The 22,460-nt window shown below is 38.6% G+C and overlaps 1 protein-coding gene across 1 annotated transcript in view; it reads right to left on the bottom strand.

Annotated features, from left to right (window-relative positions):
- Positions 1–3,401: 3,401 nt before the first annotated feature.
- The window catches only part of hat1 (histone acetyltransferase 1), a 38,141-nt gene continuing 19,082 nt past the window's right edge, over positions 3,402–22,460 (bottom strand). Inside the window, exons 9-11 of the mRNA XM_079822041.1 lie at positions 19,758–19,909; positions 15,818–15,934; positions 3,402–3,960 (exon numbers count right to left, since the gene is read on the bottom strand). Coding sequence (XP_079678167.1) covers positions 3,793–3,960; positions 15,818–15,934; positions 19,758–19,909 — 437 coding nt within the window. The 3' untranslated portion in view covers positions 3,402–3,792. The remainder of the gene's footprint in view (positions 3,961–15,817; positions 15,935–19,757; positions 19,910–22,460) is intronic.

Genomic DNA, 22,460 nt, shown 5'->3' with positions numbered 1-22,460 from the left:
GACCAACATAATAATTTTCACTGGAAAATCTGAACAAGTAAGTAGATAACATCCACTTTTGTTCTGACCAACTAAGGGGAAAAAGCATTGCAGTAAATCGCGATGATTAAATCTCACGTCAAACCGTGCAAATTATACTTTGTTTTCAAATTGTTCATGTTAACAACATCAGTTTTGCGTGACTACATTTAATGTGTATTAAAGCTACCTGTAGTTCAGTTTCCATTTCTGTGCAGTCTAATTTCTAATTGTTATATACCAACAAATGAATGTGAAGTAGAGGGCAATTGCTCCTTCTCATAGCTAGCACTAAATAATTGATATTTACCATAATGCACAGAGCAAAATTGTATGAATTAAGTGAACAAGTGTGCTACTGTTACATAATTGAACCATTGAAATGTCTTATCTGTCCAGCAGAAATAAGCCGTCTCTGCGTCCGTTTTGAACCCCTTCAAAACACAGAGTTCCCGCCACCTTTCAAAAGCCCTTTTTATCCTTGTTGTCGCATGGACCCGGATGAAGTCTCTTTTTTTCTGTAGCCACTCCAAAGTCCGAAGTCTTTTGCATTTTAACACTAGAACCGCCACGGGGTAAAATTTACCCATGGCTGTTTTTCAAATGCACATAACAGATTTCCAATAAAATATCCAAGTCTCCCAGTCACTGACTTTTACTAAAACGGTGTTATTTACAATCCCCTGTTGTTAAAAATTGTTTAGATAAAACCAGATTTAAAAAACGGGGCATTTATACCTATAATTTACCCCTATATAATTCCTCTATTTTCGCGCTGTGTTTGAGCAACGCGTCGGCTTACTGTAAACAGTCACACAACGCACGGTCAAATAAAGATGTTTTAGCCTATCTATAAATGTTCAAACTTTGGATTGATTATACATTTTTGTTTAGCAATTTTGTATTGAGTATTGTTTGCTACTGTGTTGCTATTTATTCAAGTCTGCCCGTTTCCTGAAAAAAACAACAACAATCCGATATGTTGGAATGAATCTTTTTTTTTTCATGATTATCCCAAGTTTATTGGTGTTGTTCTCTTACTCAAATTATAAATTATATAACTATACAAATGAATAATTAATTAGGTCAAACTGTGCGCTTGAATTCGTGTTATCCTTATCGTAAGTTGTCATACATATGCAGTGCTGTGAATTATTATTGCTCTTCATTGTCTATTTAGGGTATTTTAGTAATTTAAATAACATGGGCTATCTTAATATAGGATTAATGACATTTTATTATGATATTACACAACCCAACTATGTATTTATTTCCATCTAATTCTCGTCGTAATGGCGGGTTGGTTTAGCCTATAGTCATCAAAAAGTGATTAGTGTAGCTGCTTAAAATAGCATAAAACAACGGGACAAAACATAGTTGATGACTGAAAATATACATTACTTTGGGAAGACAGTTGCATAATACAGTGACATATTACGTTTTTTAGCCGTATCAATACAGTAATAATCTGCATGGGTAAATTTTACCCGCTGGCAGTTTTAGGAACAGTGACCCCTGGCGGTTCTAGTGTTAAAACAGGTGAATCTCCAGTTGTCACTGGTGATTGTCGTTTGAACCTTTCTGTATCTGCCATCAAATTGACAAGTTTAATTATATCAAGTGCCGTGAGAAAAGGCTATAAATCACCACCTCCAACATCCTCACACGCAATATAGCCTACTAGCCGGGACACCTTCTTTATATTTACAGATGTGACAGAATGACGCAAAGATATGCTTGAATTTTCCGCGGAAATCCACCAGTACCACTGGAATTAAAAACATTATTACAAGATACCGTTGTAAATCGAGCTAAAGTAAGCAGATAGTTTTGAACACTGGCTGGTTATGTACTTGCTCAAAAATATATATTTGTAATAATTTTTAACCCTAAAAAGTTACGGACTGCAGCTTTAAGCAATTTGAACAAGCAGCGAAAATCATTTTTTACAGTGTACCACCTGACTGCTGTAGATTCACTTCAGTGTTGATGGTGTTGCCATTGAAACGCATTAATGCAAGTCATGAACCGCTCCAAGTATAAGTCATGGGTTTCCATCTCTTCCAAATGACAGTAGTTATGGTGTGAGCGCAGCATCAGCTGGTTGTTTTGGTTCAGGAGGAATGGTAAAAGGCGGCTGATGTTTGTTTGTGGCTCTCTGTGACTGACGTCTGTCTAACTCTGCATAGCACTAAACATGAATGACGTGTGATGTCTGCGCGAGCAGGTGCGCGGATGTGTGGAAAAACATGTGTTGACAGGCAGGTAGGACTGAATACAATGATTGGACGGACATTTTATGGTCCTGAGCCTTCCACAGACAATTTACAAATAGATACATTTAGACCACTTCTATAATTGATTGCTATCAGGATGTGAAGAGACTTCCAACCAGCATAACAAAACTTGTTTCTGGAACAAATCACATACTCTGCCTTTAAAGGTGCAATATGTACTTTTTTTTCAGTAAAATATCCAAAAACCACTCGGCCAGTGTTGTATATTTTGTTCAGTTGAGTACTTACAATATCCCAAATGTTTCCAACTATTTGTAAATCGTGAGAAAATTGCTATTTTACCCAAGGAACCGGGACGTGTGAGGGAGTCGCCTGTCAATTGCTTTATATCTACTTTTCCCTCGGTTTCCAGTTTTATTTTGCAGAAACGTTTTACTTGTACCACAGTGTGCAACAAGTGTCATAGCAGCCGCTGAGTGAACGCACAGAGTAACATCATAACATTGTTTTCAACACACTCAGATGTGTCTAATATGATAAACCAAGCTGCGTTACCTCATACTCATGACTGGAAAAGCGGAAATGGCACGGGCAACCGTGGCATAATAAAATTCCCGCCGGCGACTGTCATAATAAAAGTCCCGCTGCTTGCGAGGCGTGTGTTGTGTTCATCTTATTAACAATCGCTCCTGCAGCCTTGCTCAGCTCCACAACACTCGGTCCTGCTTCTGCTTCAGACTACAGTAACATTAGTAATCGCATCCATGAACATGATTTCTGCCCGAGTCCTATCCCGATTCTTTTCCACCGGCTGTGAGGTGAACACATCTCCCATGAATCCGTGCTCAAACTTGGCGTCATCAAACTACACCTTTGTTTTTAATAGGCGACCTCTAGTGGACGGAACAGTTACATAGTGCAGCTTTAATACAAAGCTCAAGTTTTTTTGTAACAATTCAAGCCTTTACGGTCACTTTTTTTAAGGCATCCTTGCTAATTAAATTTATTGCTTTTACATTTTTTTATTTCTTCAAATACATACCATATTATGCAAGTTTAACATAATATATCAAACATTGTTAAGTAAAATGAGGATCTTTTTATTTTAGACACATCACCAAAGAGATGGCAAGTCATACATTTGAGCAATATACAAAACATTTTATTTGTTCTTTAAGGAAGTGCTTCAAAATCTACATTTTTTACATTAAGGAAAATATCTGATGGAAAAAACAACTCAAAAATCTTTTCTTCTCCACAGTAGACCAATACACATCTCTCATTATGTGAATCACCCATCTGTCTATCACACAAGTAACAAATGCAGATGTTTCATGTTTAATCCCTCATTAACACTGGGTACAATGCAATAGAACTGTGTGTGTGTGTGTGTGTGTGTGTGTGTGTGTGTGTGTGTGTGTGTGTGTGTGTGTGTGTGTGTGTGTGTGTGTGTGTGTGTGTGTGTGTGTGTGTGTGTGTGTGTGTGTGTGTGTGTCTTGGCCAGTCTTTCCAGGACGATGTAGAAGTCTCCCGGCCCTCACGCCTGAGCGAGTCGCTCCAGGACTCGCCGATAATCCGCCAGCACGTCCTGGTAGCTTTTCTCCAGTTCCTCGTGTTGCAGACTTGTGTCCATCTGGCTGATGTGGGACGCCAACTCCTCAGGCCTCAAACATTTCCGCATCTTAGTCAGCTCACGCTGGTTTTTCTACACACACGGCAAAAGCGTTGGGAGAGAATACACAGGTGTCAGTACAGCACAGGAGGAAAAAAAGATGCAAACCAGCTCCCCCGATCCCATCCAAAAACTGCCCTTGAATAGAAACCTCAGGGCAAATGTGATTACGTCACAGCTAAACTTCATGTATAAAACAAAGCGAGAAAAAGAGGAGAGAAATAAGAGCCGTGAACAAAAATGGAGTCTGTAAGGTTGTTGAGAGGCTTTGGCACTGAATCAAGACAAAATATGAATTCAGAAGAAAGCGCACGGACAAAACATGCATAGATTTAGCATTCACATACAAAATATATTCGCTAAACAGTCGCACTAATAGGATTTTAAGAACCTGGACCTCTGATCACAGCTCTATTCACAGTAACATATATAAGCAAGCCATTCGTCAGTTGATTTCCCCATAAACTATTGTTTTTTTTATAAAACATAAGTTGCTAACAGAAGCACAACTTCAAGGATCTGAGCTTATGTGATGGACAAATCAGACAATCACTGTAGTCCTCATATAGCAACTTATATTTAAAACTGCAGAAATTGAATGTACCAAATTAACATTTGGGGTATGATTGTGTGTAATTTCTGTTACAAAAAAAGGTCAAACGGTGGTTACCACAGACCTTATTTCACTCATGAATCAAAAAGGCACCATTGAAAACCTATGGGAAATTCCAGAGAGAAGCCATGGTGAATTAGCCTTCCGGGTTGATATCACGACTGAACAGCTCTATTGTGTAATTCCTTTAGTAAAGCAGTGCAGACAGTGTGTGGATGTCACATGTCCCTGTGAGTAATGTCAAAAGTTTCACAAAACATTCTCAATAGTAATATCCTTAATTCGTTCTTATTTGGTATTCCCAAGAACACTTCTCAATGTTCTTAAAATCATTGTAAATAATCTCTTAAAGTTGGATAGTCTTGAATTAATTGGGTTGTTGCAAATATTAAGCATTGCAACCAAGCGGCAGTTTCTCTTGAAGCCAATACGGAAGTGACTTTAACTGCAATTCATCGACTGGCCACTAGAGACAGGCTCCAGAAGGAGCAGAATCTCATTGAGCCTCATGTTAAAATGCCCAACTTTACAACAGAATAAAACATGTTTACAGCCTGGTACAAATTATGGTTTTGGTCTATACGGCTAATTTTACCCTTCATGACAACTGTGAGGGGGGTGAATATTTTTTATAACTCATTCGTTTACATTATATAAAGCCTTAAAGTTCTGCATAATTAAGGGCGTGGCCACTTTGAGTGACAGGTGGATAGCCGTTTATCTGCTGTCTGTTAGTCATCACGTCAGCTCTGCCCACATCCCGCCTCTTTGCCCATTTTCTGTTAGCCAGCTCGACCCTACTTTACGCTTCAAAACTGCTCTTCAGAAACCTATGGGTGACGTCACGGACACTACGTCCATATTTTTTTTACAGTCTATGATTGCAACACAACACTAGCTATATATAACACAGCATATTACTATTTAACTGGGATGTGCGTAAGAAATCAAGTGACACCAAAGATCACAATTTAAACAATGATCGGTCATGATTATGCATGTAAAACAAGATCTATCAACTATAACCATAATGACAGTGGCTAAGGTAATATCAAAGATTACTGTAAAGTCTTATTACATTTGAAAAGGTTGAGGCGCAAGTTCATCCGTCAAATGAAATGACAGCAGCTTAAATGCTTGAGCAGGTATTTGCAGAGCATTTGAGTTGCACGCAGACCACAAAACTCATGGGAGGAAGACAGTAGCCATGTTTACATCCACCTGTTTTTATGTGAATTTTGGGATATCACATAAAAAAACGCTAAATGGAAACGCCAATATTCACATACATTTTAAAAATGCGCATTAAAAATTCTCAATATGCGCTCAATTAATTTGGACAATTGTTTTATCCGATAAGACATGCGCATTAACTACGATGGAAACACATTTACCAAATAAATCCCTCGAAGCACAACAAAAAAACCGTACGTGACAGTGGATGTGATTGGATAACTGGAATAACCATTGGATCAGTTTCATCGCACAACATCTCAAATGTTAGTTTGATCATTCTGAAATGCCTTGATTTGGCAAATTTATGATGAAGGGGAAAAAAGCCACAGTGGCTTCCTCAATTGCAGCGACTTCCATTTTTATTACAGATATTTTGCACCAATTCTCTTGAACACATGGGATGGAAATGGTGCTTTATTCACCAATGCTTGATGTGATCTTCCAATTTTGCGCACACACTAAATTTGTAACTTTTGATGGAAACATAGCAAGTGCAAAAACAGCTTGATTAAATCCATGTCTTTCTAAGTTACCAAGCTCGTGTTCAGCAAAAAGCGGCTCTCACACTACGACTTTACAGAAAACTAGATGTCCAGGCCGGTTCCGTTTACACAGCATCGGTCCAGAAACTGTACAGGTTTGAGTTTCTCACTGCTGTAAACTCACATAAAAAAATTATGAAAGGAACTCTTAATGCTTCAGCATACCAAGATATTTTGGACAATATCATGCTGACTTTGTGGGAACAGTTTGGGGATGGGCCCTTCCTGTTCCAACATGACTGCGCACCAGTGCACAAAGCAAGATCCATAAAGGCTTGGATGAGCGAGTTTGGTTATTTAAGTTTAGGCTTTCTTAAGAAAATATTTGACAAATTATTTTTGAGAATTGCACTTTTGCGAATTTATCTTCAACTTCGTAACTTCTTAAGATTTTCATGAATCCGGCCCTTGATTCCTCAGTACCAAATCAATACTTAAAGATTTGGTACTTACCAATTGCGCCGCTGCAGCCATGGTACGGCCGCGAAGATCCGCCACTATTACGCAGGAATGAGAAGTAGTTCCTAGCCATATAGGTGTAGAAAATAGCAACTTTTCATTTTCAGTTGGTCTTAGCACACAATGTAACTGTAGAAGAGTCAAGTTTTAAATAGGAAAAATATTGAAAGTGTCTTTGGTCATTTTTTGAATGAGATGCTAATGGACTGATCAGAATCAATGATGTATGCTAAGCTATGCTAAAAGTGCTACTGCCAGATACAAAGATCGGCTGAATGGATTCAAAAACGGTAAAACTAAACTATTTAACTCTAGGGGACTTGTAAAATGAGCCTATTTTCAAAAAAAGTGGAGTGTTCCTTTAACTTCATGCTTAAAAACAGAAATGTAATGACTACAACAATGGTACAGTATTAGTAAGTATTCCGACTTTGAACGAGTGCTGTTTGACGCACATGCGTCTGCCTTCAAGCACAATAGTATGTAAAGACTCCCCCCTCTAAATTGCCTCATCAACACTACATCCTCAATAAACCCATCGATGACATCACTGTTTTCTCCAGAGCGGCTGTACAGCTGAATCAAATTCTGTTGCATTATTTTCCTGTTTAACACTGTGAAGCTGCTTTGAAACAATCGGCATTGTAAAAAGCGCTATATGAATAAAGGTGACTTGACTTGACATGTGCACGGGGGCTACGCAATGAGTGCGACAATGAGCTGGTCAATGTTCTTCTTGATCAAAACGCCTGTTGATGAGATATTAACATCTAAAGTGAATGTAAACCATCGACCGTAAACATAAATGGACAACGCATCTTCACTCTCTTCCATTGAGGTAAGTGAAGCCACCAGTGTCCAAATATGGCAGTAGCGAGTGCAAAGTGGAGCAGCGATATCAAGGTCCCGCCCACACTCCTGCCTAATCGATCACAAGCCCTGAACTTTTTTGTGAAATAAACAGTTATGGAAATGTAGAAATTAAAGTTAAAGCTCCAAACTCCTCCCGAAGTTCCCGGAAAAAGTCTGTTGGTGCCTCGGTGACTACTTCGCTCAGAGAATCTCAGACCTGCCAACCTTGAAGAAACTTTATGAGTACACACTACCCCCCCCCCCCCCCCCCCCTCACCACGGGCCCCCAGCGCACCCGACAGCCCACCGCCAATGTACGCTCCACCGTTGTCCACACACCAGTAAGTAATCTATGAGATACCTAACACTAAAATACATAATATACACAATATACTTTCACCAATTACGATTTATTAGTTACTCCATAACCAAATACAAGTAGACCATAAATGTTGTACAGTTACTGCACACCCATCATTGTGTTCAGGTTATTATATACAAAAAAGGCTGATGATGGTTAAACGTCATACAAAAATAGAACAAAAGACAGATTAAACACAAATAGTAAGATTAATAACAAACTACCGTATTCAATAGCAAAGGTGTTTGTTTTCCAGTAGATGGCAGCAATCTTCCACTAAACTATGGCACATTTCATATTTTCACTATGAATGAAACTGAGTAGTAGATATTTTATTTGAATTTGACATAAAATGTTGCTATTATATAAATAGACTATTATTACTAATTTATGTACATTTAATTTAATATTTAATCAAATTAAATATGAATTTTAATTAATAAATAAAAATGTATATAATTTAACACAACTACACAAAACTACACAACTGTAGAGTAAAAACATTAATAAAAAACTGATATTCCATGCGTTTAAAAACATCTGACAAGATTAAGGTAAAGTCACACTGTCTGGTGCCTCTCTAGACAACCCAGCACAATTGTTAGCATAAAGTTTAAGGTAAAAATAACTGCCATTCATTTACTAGTATCTTAAAGGGGTGGTAAAACACATTCTTTTGAAGGCTTGACTGTGTTTGTGGGGTGCACTGTAACATGTGTTCATGCTTCGTTTTAAAAAAAATTGCCTTATTTTTCATATATTTGACCTTTATTCTACACTGCTCTGTCCCTCCTTGTAAAACGGTCTGATGCTTTCCGGGTTGTATGAAGCCAGTCCCTCAAAAATACGCAGTGGGCTCTGATTGGTTAGCTGGCCCAGTGTGTTGTGATTCGCTAACCGCCTAGTGCACGTATGTCGGAAACGTCACGCCCCTTACCTTTATCGGAGGCTGTGCTTTGGTCAGTGTTAGAAACAACGGCGTCAATAAAACCATACCAATCTGAGCCCGAATCAGACCCAGAACATTTGAGTGAAGATGATCAAGCAGAACCTGTTCAGTCCTCAAGAGTAAAGACTGCGGGTCTATAATGATCGCTACTGAATGGCATTGTTACTTTTGTATTTTTAGAACGATTATAGCCAAATATCTGTCACAAGAACTAACCCAAAACAAACACTAAGCACTGGCTTTAACTAGTAAGTTAGCCAAATCACACACAGAACCATGTTTAGCATGCCTGTAGATAAACAATACATAAAAGCTCTAATCAAAGAATCATTTACACTAATGCCAGGTTCGCTGTTGAGATTTTAACGTTAGTGTTTGTACCGATAGGTGTTCGTCGGATAACGTTAAGTATGAATAAGCATTTAACAGACTGGTTTGTAGAACAGTGTTGTCATCTGTTTACTTCCTTGCTACAACCTATTACAGGAAAACACATCGATGAAAAATAAATCAGACTTACAGGTTGTGGCCCGTGAACAGCTTCTGTTTGTAAATCCAGCTTTCAGGAAAAGCCGTGGTGCATATCCTGTATTGAACTCGCGAAGTTTGTGGAAGTTTGTGTTGTCCTCTGTGAAATGTGCAGCGCGCGCGTCATGCATCCACGCACCGGCAGTGTTTTTTTCACGCAGCTGACGTTGTGCAAATCTGGCATTGAAATCGCGAAGACGGTGGATGTTCTCCTCCGTGGATGTGCTTAGATGTTAGATCTCCTCTGCAGGGAGCCCTGCGCGCGCCTGATTCCCCGCTGACTCAAACACACGTGCATATAACATGCTGTGTGTTAAACGCTCTGCAACGCACCCCCTTCCCAATGAAGGCTGAACAGAGCAAGTACCCCAGACCTGCAATCCGGATGAAAATAACAGCGTTTCCTTGGCATCGCGGCAACAACACTCCAGCCTAACTATACCACAACAGCGCCGCGATACAAAATGGCCTCACCCCCCCTTATTTCATATTCCCCGGAGGAGGGGTTTATGTAAATATTGGGCCTGGTGATGTCAGCAAAACCCGGGTGAATGTGTAGTAGTCCCTAGCGGCCGTTTGCTGTAGTCCTTAGAAACTGATTTCTTTAAAAGCAAATATCTCCCTTTGCTTTAAACTTTGAACGTTGTAACTTTGCAGATGTTGTTTATGCTCAAGCAGCAACATTACACGCTAGCTAAAGTTAGAATAGTGAAATCGTGGTTTACCACCCCTTTAATACTATGCAATTAGATAAACTGTTCCTTCATTACATCACTTTACCTCTGTCTTTATCCCCATTTTCCATCTTCCCTGCATCAGAGGGCTTTGGTCTTTTTGATACTGTAGGGTAGGCTATGGCAGACTATAATGCTAATTTATAATGGGTCATGTGAATTCGACCATCTGTCACAATCAGGTAACTTTTTGTCTACTGACGCGAGTTAAGCACCCTCAAACGAAAGCAATGCTTTCTACATTGAATGTGGCAAGACGCGACGCAACACAACCGACCAGTTACGTTAATTCATTTTATACCAGCAGGTCAAACAAAATCATACAAGAAACGAATTATGGAGCTTTGATATTACAGAAACGCAAACTCTATTCATTCATTAAAATTCGCTGAAAGTCAACCGAACAACTGTGCAACGTGCATGTTCTCATTTTAATTATCCATAACAACCCCAAAACTTGCCCGCTTGCTTTGCACATCTGCTAATAAACGATGGGCAAAGTTTTTAGACTATTTTTTTTACCTTATTTTTTCCTTTTTTTTGCTCTGGATGTTATTGAGCTTGTAGAAGTTTAGCTCTTGCGTTCTTCTGAACATCTCGCGCTGCCATTGCCCGATGCCATTTTTATATCACTCCATAATCTGTCTATGTTTTAAATGCCTATTCCCCGAGTGGTAGGCTACAACGACTGGCTGTTTTAAAATATCTACGAGAAGAAGCCTAGGCCTCCATACTGACAGCTGGGCTCATAGCTTGCAGGTTTGCTTAGTACACTGTAACAATATTTAAGAATGCATATATTTTTTCCCATTTGATTGGTTCAACCGCCACTCGCCCAAATTTATTTAAAATATAATTTTTCGTCAAGTCATCCGCGGCTGTAACCGCCAACAGCGTACCTCTGTGACGCGGTTCAGCCATGGCATGCAAGCCTGCAGTTATCCGTCCTGCCTAGCTTGCTTGAGGCACTGAAATGAAACGAACACGCGCGGCGCGGACTCGAAGCATTTGTCTAGGAGGGGCGGGCATGTAAGCGGAGGTAATGAAGCGCTCTGATTGGCCGAAAGCTTTTCACTCCACTTTCACGCTGTGGCTCAGCAGCAGAATCAACGTCATAGACTGCACTGAAACCGGCGAAATGCGAGATGCAACAAAATGCGTACATAGAGAGCAGCGAATCGTACAAGCGTACCAAAGGGTCAAAATGCGTGCCGAGTACGAAAAATGGGTACATGTTGGCAGGTCTGGAATCTGTCCATCTCAGCTGTCAATCATGACGTCACAACCCCCGTTTTTACAGCATCAAATAACTAACTAAAACCAAAATTTTTGACCAAATTCTTGCGTCCCATTAGATTACATGGAGAGGGTGGGGTTTATGACCTATACTGGGACCAACCACCTGAGGGCGATCAAGGTGCTTTAGCTTCACTTTTCAGGACTCGTGTTGCACGCCTGATGTAAACTAGCAAAATATCGGATTAGATATATTTTAAATATTGTGCATTGGACAATTTATGTTGTTGTGTGCTCTGAAATGTTGGGCAAGGTTCATTATTAGTGGGTTACTCCATAAATCCCTACCTGCATACACGCACAGACAAGATGTTGAGAGGACAGGAAAATCTGCAACACATTCAAAGTAAAGAGACCTCCAGAAGAGAGAGAGGCATATGGTCTGCAGATCCTGATCTATTTCCTTCCCAGCCTCATGTTTTTCACTCTTTCTTTGGCTCGGTCTCTTTACTGCTGTCAGAGTTTTCTGTCCTGGACAGTGTAATGATGAGAACCGTTCTGCTCCAACACATTAGCACTGCCGGAGCTTCAGCACCAAAGCAGATATCATATCAACTCACATTATCTGCAACATATCAACTAATATCGCCACAACCTCCAAGAAGAATCAAGACACATGCAGCAAAAAGAAACGGCTAATTGAGATACAATTTAAGTGCGATGAAAAGATAAAGACCATTGCACGGAACTCAGCAAAATGTTCACGTTGCTCTATTTCATACAATGAATGAATACAGCACCCGGAATTTAACCCCAAAAAAGGGGAAATAAAAAAGGCAATGGTTATAAAATATATATTTTCTTTGCAACAACTGTAAATAGTAGTTAGATGCTACTTATACTTAAAGAGTGGCAGATACTATTTGCACCTCAGTGTTGTTGTACATTACACGGTATGCAACAATAACAGTGTAAATGATTATATTTATTAAAATTATTAAATAGATGCTGCCTTATTGGGACAAAAAAGCCTCCCTACACCTAGCCCTTATCAATAAACTGTATTATTAAACACACGTTAGACACTTTATAGCCACATTTATTGAAAGTAAATGCCTATTAGATCTGATATGTGATGGGAAAAGGGAGTAGAGCGAGTTTGGCAAAAGGCGGATTCGAACTTGGGTTAAATTATGTCAAATTTCTGCCATGTGCCTTAACTTCTTAACCCGCACCGGTTCGTGGGCGGGGGGGGTTGACGGAAGTGGGGGGGTGTGTACTTTTATTTACTTTTGTTTTATACAAAATATTCAATCAACTATCACAAACTATGCATCATTTGAAAGCTAAAACACTCAAGATTCATGTTCTGAACTTGTTTTTGCAATAAATACACCAGAGAGGAAAGGGTTAAATGAAACGCTAAAGGACCGTCCATGTAAACATTAGCATAATATCAGCGTTACTCATCTTTCATCTCCTGTCGTTCAGATCAGATCGGACGAATCCAATAAACACCCGCATACATCTCTGTGTAAGAGTCCACTCTTCAAAATGCATCCCACTTTTTAATCCAAAACAACGAAAAAATAGGGAAAAAACTAAAAATCCTCCGTTGTTTGCAAGAGAATTTTGAGTTAGCGTGATCAATCATGTCCATTTTCAATGAAATATCGATTCTTATCCGTGTCTGGCAAACTCCCCCTGCAAGAATAGTTTCTCCCACGTATTTTAAACCCTCCCCCGTCTCTCTCCTTCAATCAGAGTCTCTTCTGGGATGCATCATATAGAGGAAGTGCCTTACAGGCTTGGTGAGCTGTCAATCATTGCGCCCATGGTTTTCGTTGGATAAAGGCACTCGGTGCCCAGCCAATGCCTTTCCAACAAAGGTTTGATTGATGGACTTAGTAACCAATCAAAAGGCATTATCTTGCGCAGTTTGCGTAAGTAGGCTTTGGTGAATACTGTTTGTGCGCTGGCTGCGCGTTCTCCATGGCGCAACTGCAGTGGAGCGCGCTGTCTCTTACTGACGCTTCCCATCAGCTAAATGAGTTTTTTACACTTTGTAATCTCTGTAAATAGTTGCTTTAGTTTTTCAGTAACTGTTTATCCATTATAATTAGTAGTATATTGCAGTTTATTGCAGATTTATTTGAATGAAAAACTACTCTTTACAATAGCAAATGTTCTGAAATAAATGGCCTTTTTGAAATGACGCCTAGACTTTTCTTGACATAAAAGCTCACAGAAGCCACATTACTGAGAGAATCATCCTCATATTTGAATCATGACATGATTAGACATTCAGTTTTATATTTATGTTATTTTCAGGCTCTTAACATTAAATTATAATATTTTTTTCCCTAAGTGAAAACAAAAAACACATTTACATGTATATTACTCTGTTCCCATATTACTTTGAGTTATTATGACTCTTGGGTAGCAATATTTCAAGTGTCTAGTTTAAAATAAGACCAGGTTTATAAATATAGACCATAGGGTTTAAGAGCTGCAGACATTTTCATTTGGGTATATCGTTTTCAAAGAATTCTCAAAAATGGGGCGCTTGTTAAGAGGTTAACCCTACAGTATTGCTACTGTTAACAATCCAGTGTCTTTTGTAATTTTGACTGGCACTATCAGGTGTCAGTGGGCGGCGTTAGTGTAAATAGCCTCTGCCAACAAGCCGGGCTATTTGCTATTTGCTTAGTGTAAACAGACACTCTGCCATAAAAGAATACTATACTCCAAGACTCCTGAAGATGTGATAGTTTAATTTATACTCACTGAAAATACTGATCCTCAAATCTTATTTGTGGTTGCATAATGTATGTACTTTTATGGTGAAAATATTTCCTTTTGTGTTCCACAGAAGAAAGAAATATTAACGTGGCACAAAATAAGGAATGACATTTGAAAAGCAATTCTCTTTTTAAACTACATAATCGTTGAAATTGTTATCACAGTTGAAAACGGATATGCTTTTTTTTTCAAGATTATTGGATTAAAGGCACAACATGTAAGATATTTGGATTAAAATATCCAAAAACCACTAGAACAATGTTATATATTTTGTTGACTTGTGTACTTACATTATCCCAAATGTTTCCAAGAATGTATAAATCCAGAGAAGTAAGCAATTTTACCCAGCATCGCCTATCAATGACAATTCCCGCGTTACCCTCGATTTATTTTGTAGAAACCAAGGAAACACCAAAGACGCTTTAACATATGATGTGGCTTTGAATAATAAGTTCAAAAGAGCAGCATTTATTTCAAATAGAAATCTTTTGTATCATTATAAATGTCTTTACTGTAACTTTTGATAAATTGAATGCATCCTTGCTGAATTAAACGTGAGTGAAACCCCACCATTTGAACGTTAATGCACTTCTTTAAATATTTTGGCCAATTTGATCATTTATTGATTATTTTCTCCCATAATCAGTGGATAAATTATTATGTGGGCTTAAAGATAGCTAAAGATATTAAATGACTGCGTCAAACTGCTCCGAATTATAACTATAACATACACAAGCCTGCAGAAAGATGACTATCGGGGTCAACAGAATTGAGTGATATTGCACAGCTCCAATCCTGAGACACACAACTGCAGCGTGTCTTCATGCAGAGAGAGCGGATTAGAGAGAGTCCGTGTGCAGGTGACTGGGTGCTGCATTCTCCCTGCTAAATGGCTCCGCTTAAATCAGATGCAAATCTGTAATAATGACACTTGTTGTGAATGGAGCTCGTGGTGTGGATGTGGAGACTGCGGCTGCCGCCCGGTGTGAGCCATTATACCCTCAAACAAACCCAGACTGAGGCCTCGGGTCCCTCTCGCTCTTAACACCGCGTGAGAGGATCACACAGGAAACGGCGCAAACCATTCACACCACTCAATGAATAAATTAAGCCAGACAAAGACTGCAGAATATCAGAACAGCAGCACTGAAAGAGTTTTGTTTCTGTTCATTTTTACACAGCGCACTAATATAAACGGGGCTAGAAATGTGCAGCTCTCTTTGAAGTCAAGAAATGCTTCATTTCACATGTTGTAGTTTGAGCTGTGCGGTTTGGAGAACGTTACACAAGCAGGCCGATCTTGGCAGGGGTTGGGGTTTGTTTTGGCAGGACTTCACTTGTTTTGTTGTTTCTTGAAATCCACGTTCAGTCCATGAAGCTGAGGCTCCATTCCCTGCACTTTATGACTGTCTAATCATTGCATGGGAGTTGTAGCAGTTACGCCTAATGGGTAATGTACTCCGTGTACCAAGTCAGATTGCAGTCATTCTGCTTCTTAAATGCACTCCATCAGCCGAGACGGAGACGGAGGGACCTACAGCCGACATGAGCAGATAAAACACACACAAACACACTTACTCTGTAGGGTCCGTAGAGCCTTTTTTTCACCTCCAAGCGAAATTCTCTGGCTTTCGCTTCATCGCTCATGTCTGTGTTTCTGAGGCGCAGAATTTCGTAAACACGCCGTGCATGTTTCTGAAAGTAGACAAAAGGCAGATTGTAAAGGTTTGTTTCATTTAACACATATTAGCACTAGCTTATTTTCAACCTAAAGTTTGGGGACAGCACCTGTGGCAATAATTTTAACTAGGGATACACAGATATGAACATTTTGGCCAATACGATAACTCTTTATATTTGAAATTAGCCGATAAATCTAAATCCAAATTTTTGAGAGCCTGATTATAAAACAAAAGTCTCACCATTAAGAGCCATGTCCCAATCACACAATTATAATGTTTGCATTATAATTAAGTATCCTATATGACAGACGTGTGCTGCACATGTTTTTTTTTTTTTTTTCATATTTCAAGCAATTCAAAACCATAATGGTGAACAGTGCACACCTGAAGGAAATAATCCATTATTTATCAGCTTTAATATAATCGGCCAAATTTTCTTATCAGGTCAATAACACTGACATTAAAATTTGCATAAGTCGGCTGATAGCGATATGTTGGCCGATATATTGTGCATCCCTAATTTCAACTGAAGTCCTGAGCATTTAAAAGCAGAATATGTCAGGTTCAGATTTTCTTTAAAACTCTTACATGAATTCATGAATTTATTTATTTAAAAGGAACACGGCACTATTTTTGGCGTGTTCCTTTAAGCTGTAAATGCTGTCAATACAGTACTTTAGAGGTGGAACTACTTTGAAAGTTTAGTTATGCCATACTGAAGCCATTACAGCTGGAAGTTTAGTTATGCCATACCAATGTAATTCCTGTGGGTAGAGTTCAGTAAGCCCATCATTTTTGCAAAATAAACACAGATAAGGTGATTAGGATACAAAGCTGAGGGGTCGTGTATCACCCTAAAGCGGTTTATTTTGATAATGACCAACTGACTATACAATATTCACATTGTTTTCACCAATAAATAAATAAAACATGGGCATGAAATACTGATTTGATTCTAAATGATTGTATTATGTGATACGAGAGAGGTCTAGCACAGCTATAAAATTTTGCCACAGATGCCATCCACAGACCCTAAACTGTGACATACACAAATGCAAAAGACAAAACCTGAATCAAAAGAAGAACGTCATGCATTTTAGAAAAATGGCCTAGAACCCTCATACAAGAGCTATCATCATGTTTACTGTCCTATGTGGCTAACATCCATAAGTCTTTTTTATATTTATGAGGGTAAAGGCCATAGATAAGATTATTTGTTTCTAATCAATTAAACATGATAAGGAAGCTTCCATTGCATGTCACATTACAATAAGATGTAATGTCAATGAAGAATAATGCAGTTTTGTAACAGTGAAGAGCCGAGGCTCGAAATACATTGTACAAAATGTACCAGCCGAAGCAATTACGGACTGAATCTTTAATGGTGTCCACTTCTCTGGGTTAAAAGCATCTTGCTCTGGGATTCCCGAGCTACTCTGAGAGCAGAGAATCTGTAACCATGACTCCGAGAGGTCCACCATACCTCACGCAGTTCCCACTAGGGTAGTATGGAGAGCCAAGCATTTTGCCTGGCCATGCCACAGGCACCACCCTGAGATAATCACTCACAAACAACACGAACAGAGGGGATTGTGGGGCATAAAAGGAGATGCTGGGTCATAATTGGAGCAGTTAAAGAGTGACCGGAGTGGCGAGAGAGAGAGGAGTCCCACAGGGGTCACTGTTAGGCCCACTCCCACTCACTACCTGCTAATGGCCCGCAGCCCTCAGAGGAAACGGATGTCCACTCCTACCTTCAGGGGCATTACAAGTTAAAAACCCATCAGGACAAAGCCATCATCTCTGTATATAAATGCACAAACTCTTTATAAAATGAATTGTGTAATTGCTTGGCCTCATTAACTACAGTGTAGAGCACCAGTAAAGTTTTAAAGAAAGGGCTCCAAAACCAGGCAAACATAGGTTTGGTAACACTGCTAAAACAATATACAGTATCTCGAAGTTTGTTCTGAAATTACTTTTTTTGGGAGTGGGAGTTTTCTTCAACTATACTGCTACTGCTGGCAGGTGGATTCAAAATACAGTTAAAAAAAAATGTGTTTATGTTAATATATAAATATTAGGGCTGTCAAAAGATTAATCACGATTAATCGCATCCAAAATAAAAGTTTGTGTTTGCATAATATATCTATTTACTGTGTATAATTATTATGTATGTATATATATATTACACACACACACATATATACATATATATATATATATATATATATATACATACACACACACACACACACACACACACACGTATATATTTAATAAACATTTGCATGTATATACTGTATATATTTTTTTATAATTTATATTAATTATATATATGCAATATTTTTTTCTTAAATACATACATGCTTGTGTGCATTTATATTAGGGCTGTGCAATATATCGAAATTATAGAAATATCGCTAAAGTACATATCGCAATATGCATATCGCAAGGGTACGCAAAATCTGAATGATTTTAATAGGCCACTTCAACATTGTGAAAAGTGCAAAAAACAACACCTTGCAGTCTCGTGCTGTCTGCTGTCTGACACACACACCGAAACATGCGCACAAGCCGTTCTTTTTTCGTGTCTTGTTTCACAGTCGAACTGTCAAATACACACACAGTTGTGTCAAAATGGCTGTCTTGATGAGTATTCATGTAAACACAGTCGGTTATGCTTTAAGTGAAAGATATCAGTTGGGAAAATAAATAGATTTTACACACTAAAAGTAATATCATATCACATATCGAATATCGCATTATTTAACAAGGATATCGCATATAGCAGTTTTCTTCAATATCGCACAGCCCTAATTTATATATACATAATAATTATACAGAGTACACACAAATATATTATGCAAACACAAACTTATTTTATAGATGCAATTAATCTTTTGACAGCCCTAAAAAATATATATATGTATGTGTGTGTGTGTGTGTTGTCAATCGATTAAAAAAAAGACTAATAAATCACTTTTTTTCTATAATTAATCGCAATTAAAAACATCTGTTTTGCAGTGTTACTCTCCAAATTAAGGTAGCAACAACTTAAAGACAGTATATTTTAAATATTTGTTGTAATGGCTTTTTATGAATGAAAGCCAGTCTCACTGATACTAATACTACTACTAATGCCTCTATGAAATACATTTTTTTTAAACATTAAATGATAGACATTCAATATTACAGACAAAAAGCTATCAATTTCAACATTTATTAGGCTTTCAAAAACTTTACATTTAAGTGAACTTCACAAACTCATAATAAATGTCATATTTACCCGTCCAACAGGTAGGAAATATAAAAGAAATTGAATACAGTTATCAAATAGTCTGCACTGCATAAGTTATAAATTAAATATAGATTAAGCCTTATAAAGCTACAATTTTGTCTGTTACCTTTGTTCTTTGATTAACATTAATGACTGACATCACAGCAAATGGTTTATTAGGCTGCGGTCACTTTAAGATCTGTCACGCGCATCTCATTTTCTTACAACTCTAAGTTAATTTAAGATATGATTTAACTCATTTAAGACTGCTCTTTAAGCAGATACAATGCCACAGGAACATTTTTATTGATGATCCCAAACCACTAATTTGATTTCCTGGAAAACAAAACTGATTCATTGAAACTCGACAGGTTTGAAAACGAATGTGCTATTCAAATATATTCAAATGTGTGCTTGTGTGCACCTTGAAGATTTGAATCCAGCTTGCGACTTTTCAATCCTATTACAATCTTAGTCCCACCTCTTCTCATGTGTTTATTCGACTATCGGTACCAATAAAAAAGGCAAAATGAATAACCCCTGATACGGATGTTACCTTGTTGATCTTGAGTTTTTCTCTGGCCTCAGACGCCATTTCCTCACTGAAGCCCTGAGAGAGTTTCTCATTGGAGAAGGACGGCAGAGTCAAGCACAGCTTCACCAGCACAAAATCTCTCAGCTTCACATAGTTTTCAGATGGATCTTCCGCTGCAGAGCAGACAGATGTGAAATGTCAGCCCATGAGCCTTGAAAGTTTTCATTTGGTCAAATACAGTATTAAGATACTGACGCCAGACAAACACGAAAACACTCATTACATATGCTGAATACATCATTGAGAAAATTAAGCTAAATGCATGTTTACTCTGGTAATCAGGGGAAACAAAGACATTTACTGAATACAAAAGAGACGGGAGAGAAAATACAGTTACACAATGTAGATTCAAAATCAGGAACAAGTTAATATCGTGATTTCAATGACCACAGCATTAGACTAAAGTTCCTCTCACTGACTCACAAATACGAGAGGGTTAAAAATGTCTTAACGTATTAAACTTCAGTAGCAAAAATGGCATTAGAGTTGCTAAGTTTGACTCATTTCATTGAATCAGTTGACTTTCAATGAAGCGATCAAAACTGCTGATTTATTGCGCATCATAAAAATAAATATGAGTAAATTTTGCTGTTTATTATTGTGTACAGTATGTATTTGCTTTATTAGTATGACTGATATGAATGATTTAATATTATTGAGTGTTCATTTAGTGCAAATACAGCGTAGAAAAAGGTCTACTGTACACATTTTACTGTATTTTACTTAATGAAAAAAGGTAATTTCAAGCAAATATTTCTAGATCATGCTATACTACACTTCCCTTGTATCTCGTCTTCTCTCTATATAGAGAGAAATTAACAGATATGGTAAAATAGTGCGAGCTGGGCAGAGATCTGGTAGAGTGTGGTCCGCTCTCTTTCTCTCTCTCTCTCTCTCTCTCTCTGAATAATTGTGTCTTTGTTGAGGGGGTGAGTGAGTGGCAGCATGTGGCCAGCACATTTCAGCAGCAAACTGCCGGCAATTAACATCACATCCCTTCACCTCCCCAAAACTGAAGGCAGAGCAACTCAACAGCAACAACTGCAGTATGAAAGAAAATTCACAACACTTTGCCCTCTCTCCCTTTCAAAAACACAGAATATCATTAGAACGGCTGTGTGATCATACATGTCAGCTTTCTGAACACATGCTCGAATGGTACTAGGCTATACATACATTTTTTTTTAATTGAATTAGATAAAACCATTTGCAAAGGATTTGATCAAAATGAAGAAAACAACATGACATTATAATCGACTGTTGGTCAACTGATATGAGCTTCTCATGTCAGCTGTTCATAAATAAACCCAAAAGTGTGATGAGAACCATGACGCAAAATAGAGACTGACTGAATTATCCCACTTATTACACATCTACTTGTCAAATATAATTAATTAACAGACATGAAATATAGATTTGAGTAGAAATTATTTTATAATTTGTGAAAAAAAGAGGCTGTACAATAACTTATCATAGCTATTTAAAAACAATATACTTATAATTTAGGCATAACATGACCACCTTCCTAATATTGTGTTGGTCTCCCTTTTGCTGCCAAAACAGCCCTGACCCGTCGAGGCATGGACTCCACTAGACCTCTGAAGATGTGCTGTGGTATCTTGTACCAAGATGTTAGCAGCAGATCCTTTAAGTCCTGTAAGTTGCGAGGTGGGGCCTCCACGGATCGGACTTGTTTGTTCAGCACATCCCACTGATGCTCGATTGAACTGAGATCTGAGGAATTTGGAGGCCAAGTCAACACCTCAAACTCGGGCTCCTCACACCATTCCTGAACCATTTTTGCTTAGTGGCAGCGCATTATCTGCTGAAAGAGCCACAGCCACCAGGGAATACCGTTTCCATGAAAGGCTGTACATGGTCTGCAACAATGCTTAGGTAGGTTCTATGTCTCAAAGTAACATCCACATTGATGGTCCACTTGTTGTAAAAGAAAAGGTTATTCATCAGACCAGGCCACCTTCTTCCATTGCTCCATGGTCCAGCTCTGATGCTCACATGCCCACTTTTGGCAGTGGACAGGGGTCAGCATGGGCTCCTGACTGGTCTGCGGCTATACACAACAAAATGTGATGCACTGTGCATTCTGACACCTTTCTATCAGAACCAGCATTAATTTCTTGAGCAGTTTGAGCTCCAGTAGCTCGTCTATTTGATCAGACCACATGGGCCAGCCTTCACTCCCCACGTGCATCAATGAGCCTCAGCCGCCCATGACCGTCGCCGGTTCTCCACTGTTCCTTCCTTGGAGCACTTTTGACCACTGCAGACCGGGAACACCCCACAATTTAGGGGATTCACTCCAGTTTTTAAAACAGAGGTCGAACGATTGATCGTTTTTGATGATTAATCAGCAAATATGCATACCAATAGTGTTTCCGGTTTGCATTCATTGCTGGAGCGGCTGAGAAGGGTGCGCTGTCATTATACAGCATGAGAGCGGCCTCTAGAGGCAAAATAATAACCATCACTGATGCCTCGTGGAGTTTGTTTTGACACGCGAGGATGCATGCTGCACAGAGCGGGACACTTCAATGACAATGAATGAAACTGTATGTATACAGTACACGATCGTAAATGTTTTCATATCATTATAAAGTAATTAATTTGTTGACTAGATGCTTTATTAATGCCGTCGAGGCCGAG

This window comes from Gobio gobio (genome assembly GCF_949357685.1).
Source record: "Gobio gobio genome assembly, chromosome: 7".
Lineage (NCBI taxonomy): Eukaryota > Metazoa > Chordata > Actinopteri > Cypriniformes > Gobionidae > Gobio > Gobio gobio.
This window is presented reverse-complemented; position numbering and strand designations above follow the sequence as displayed.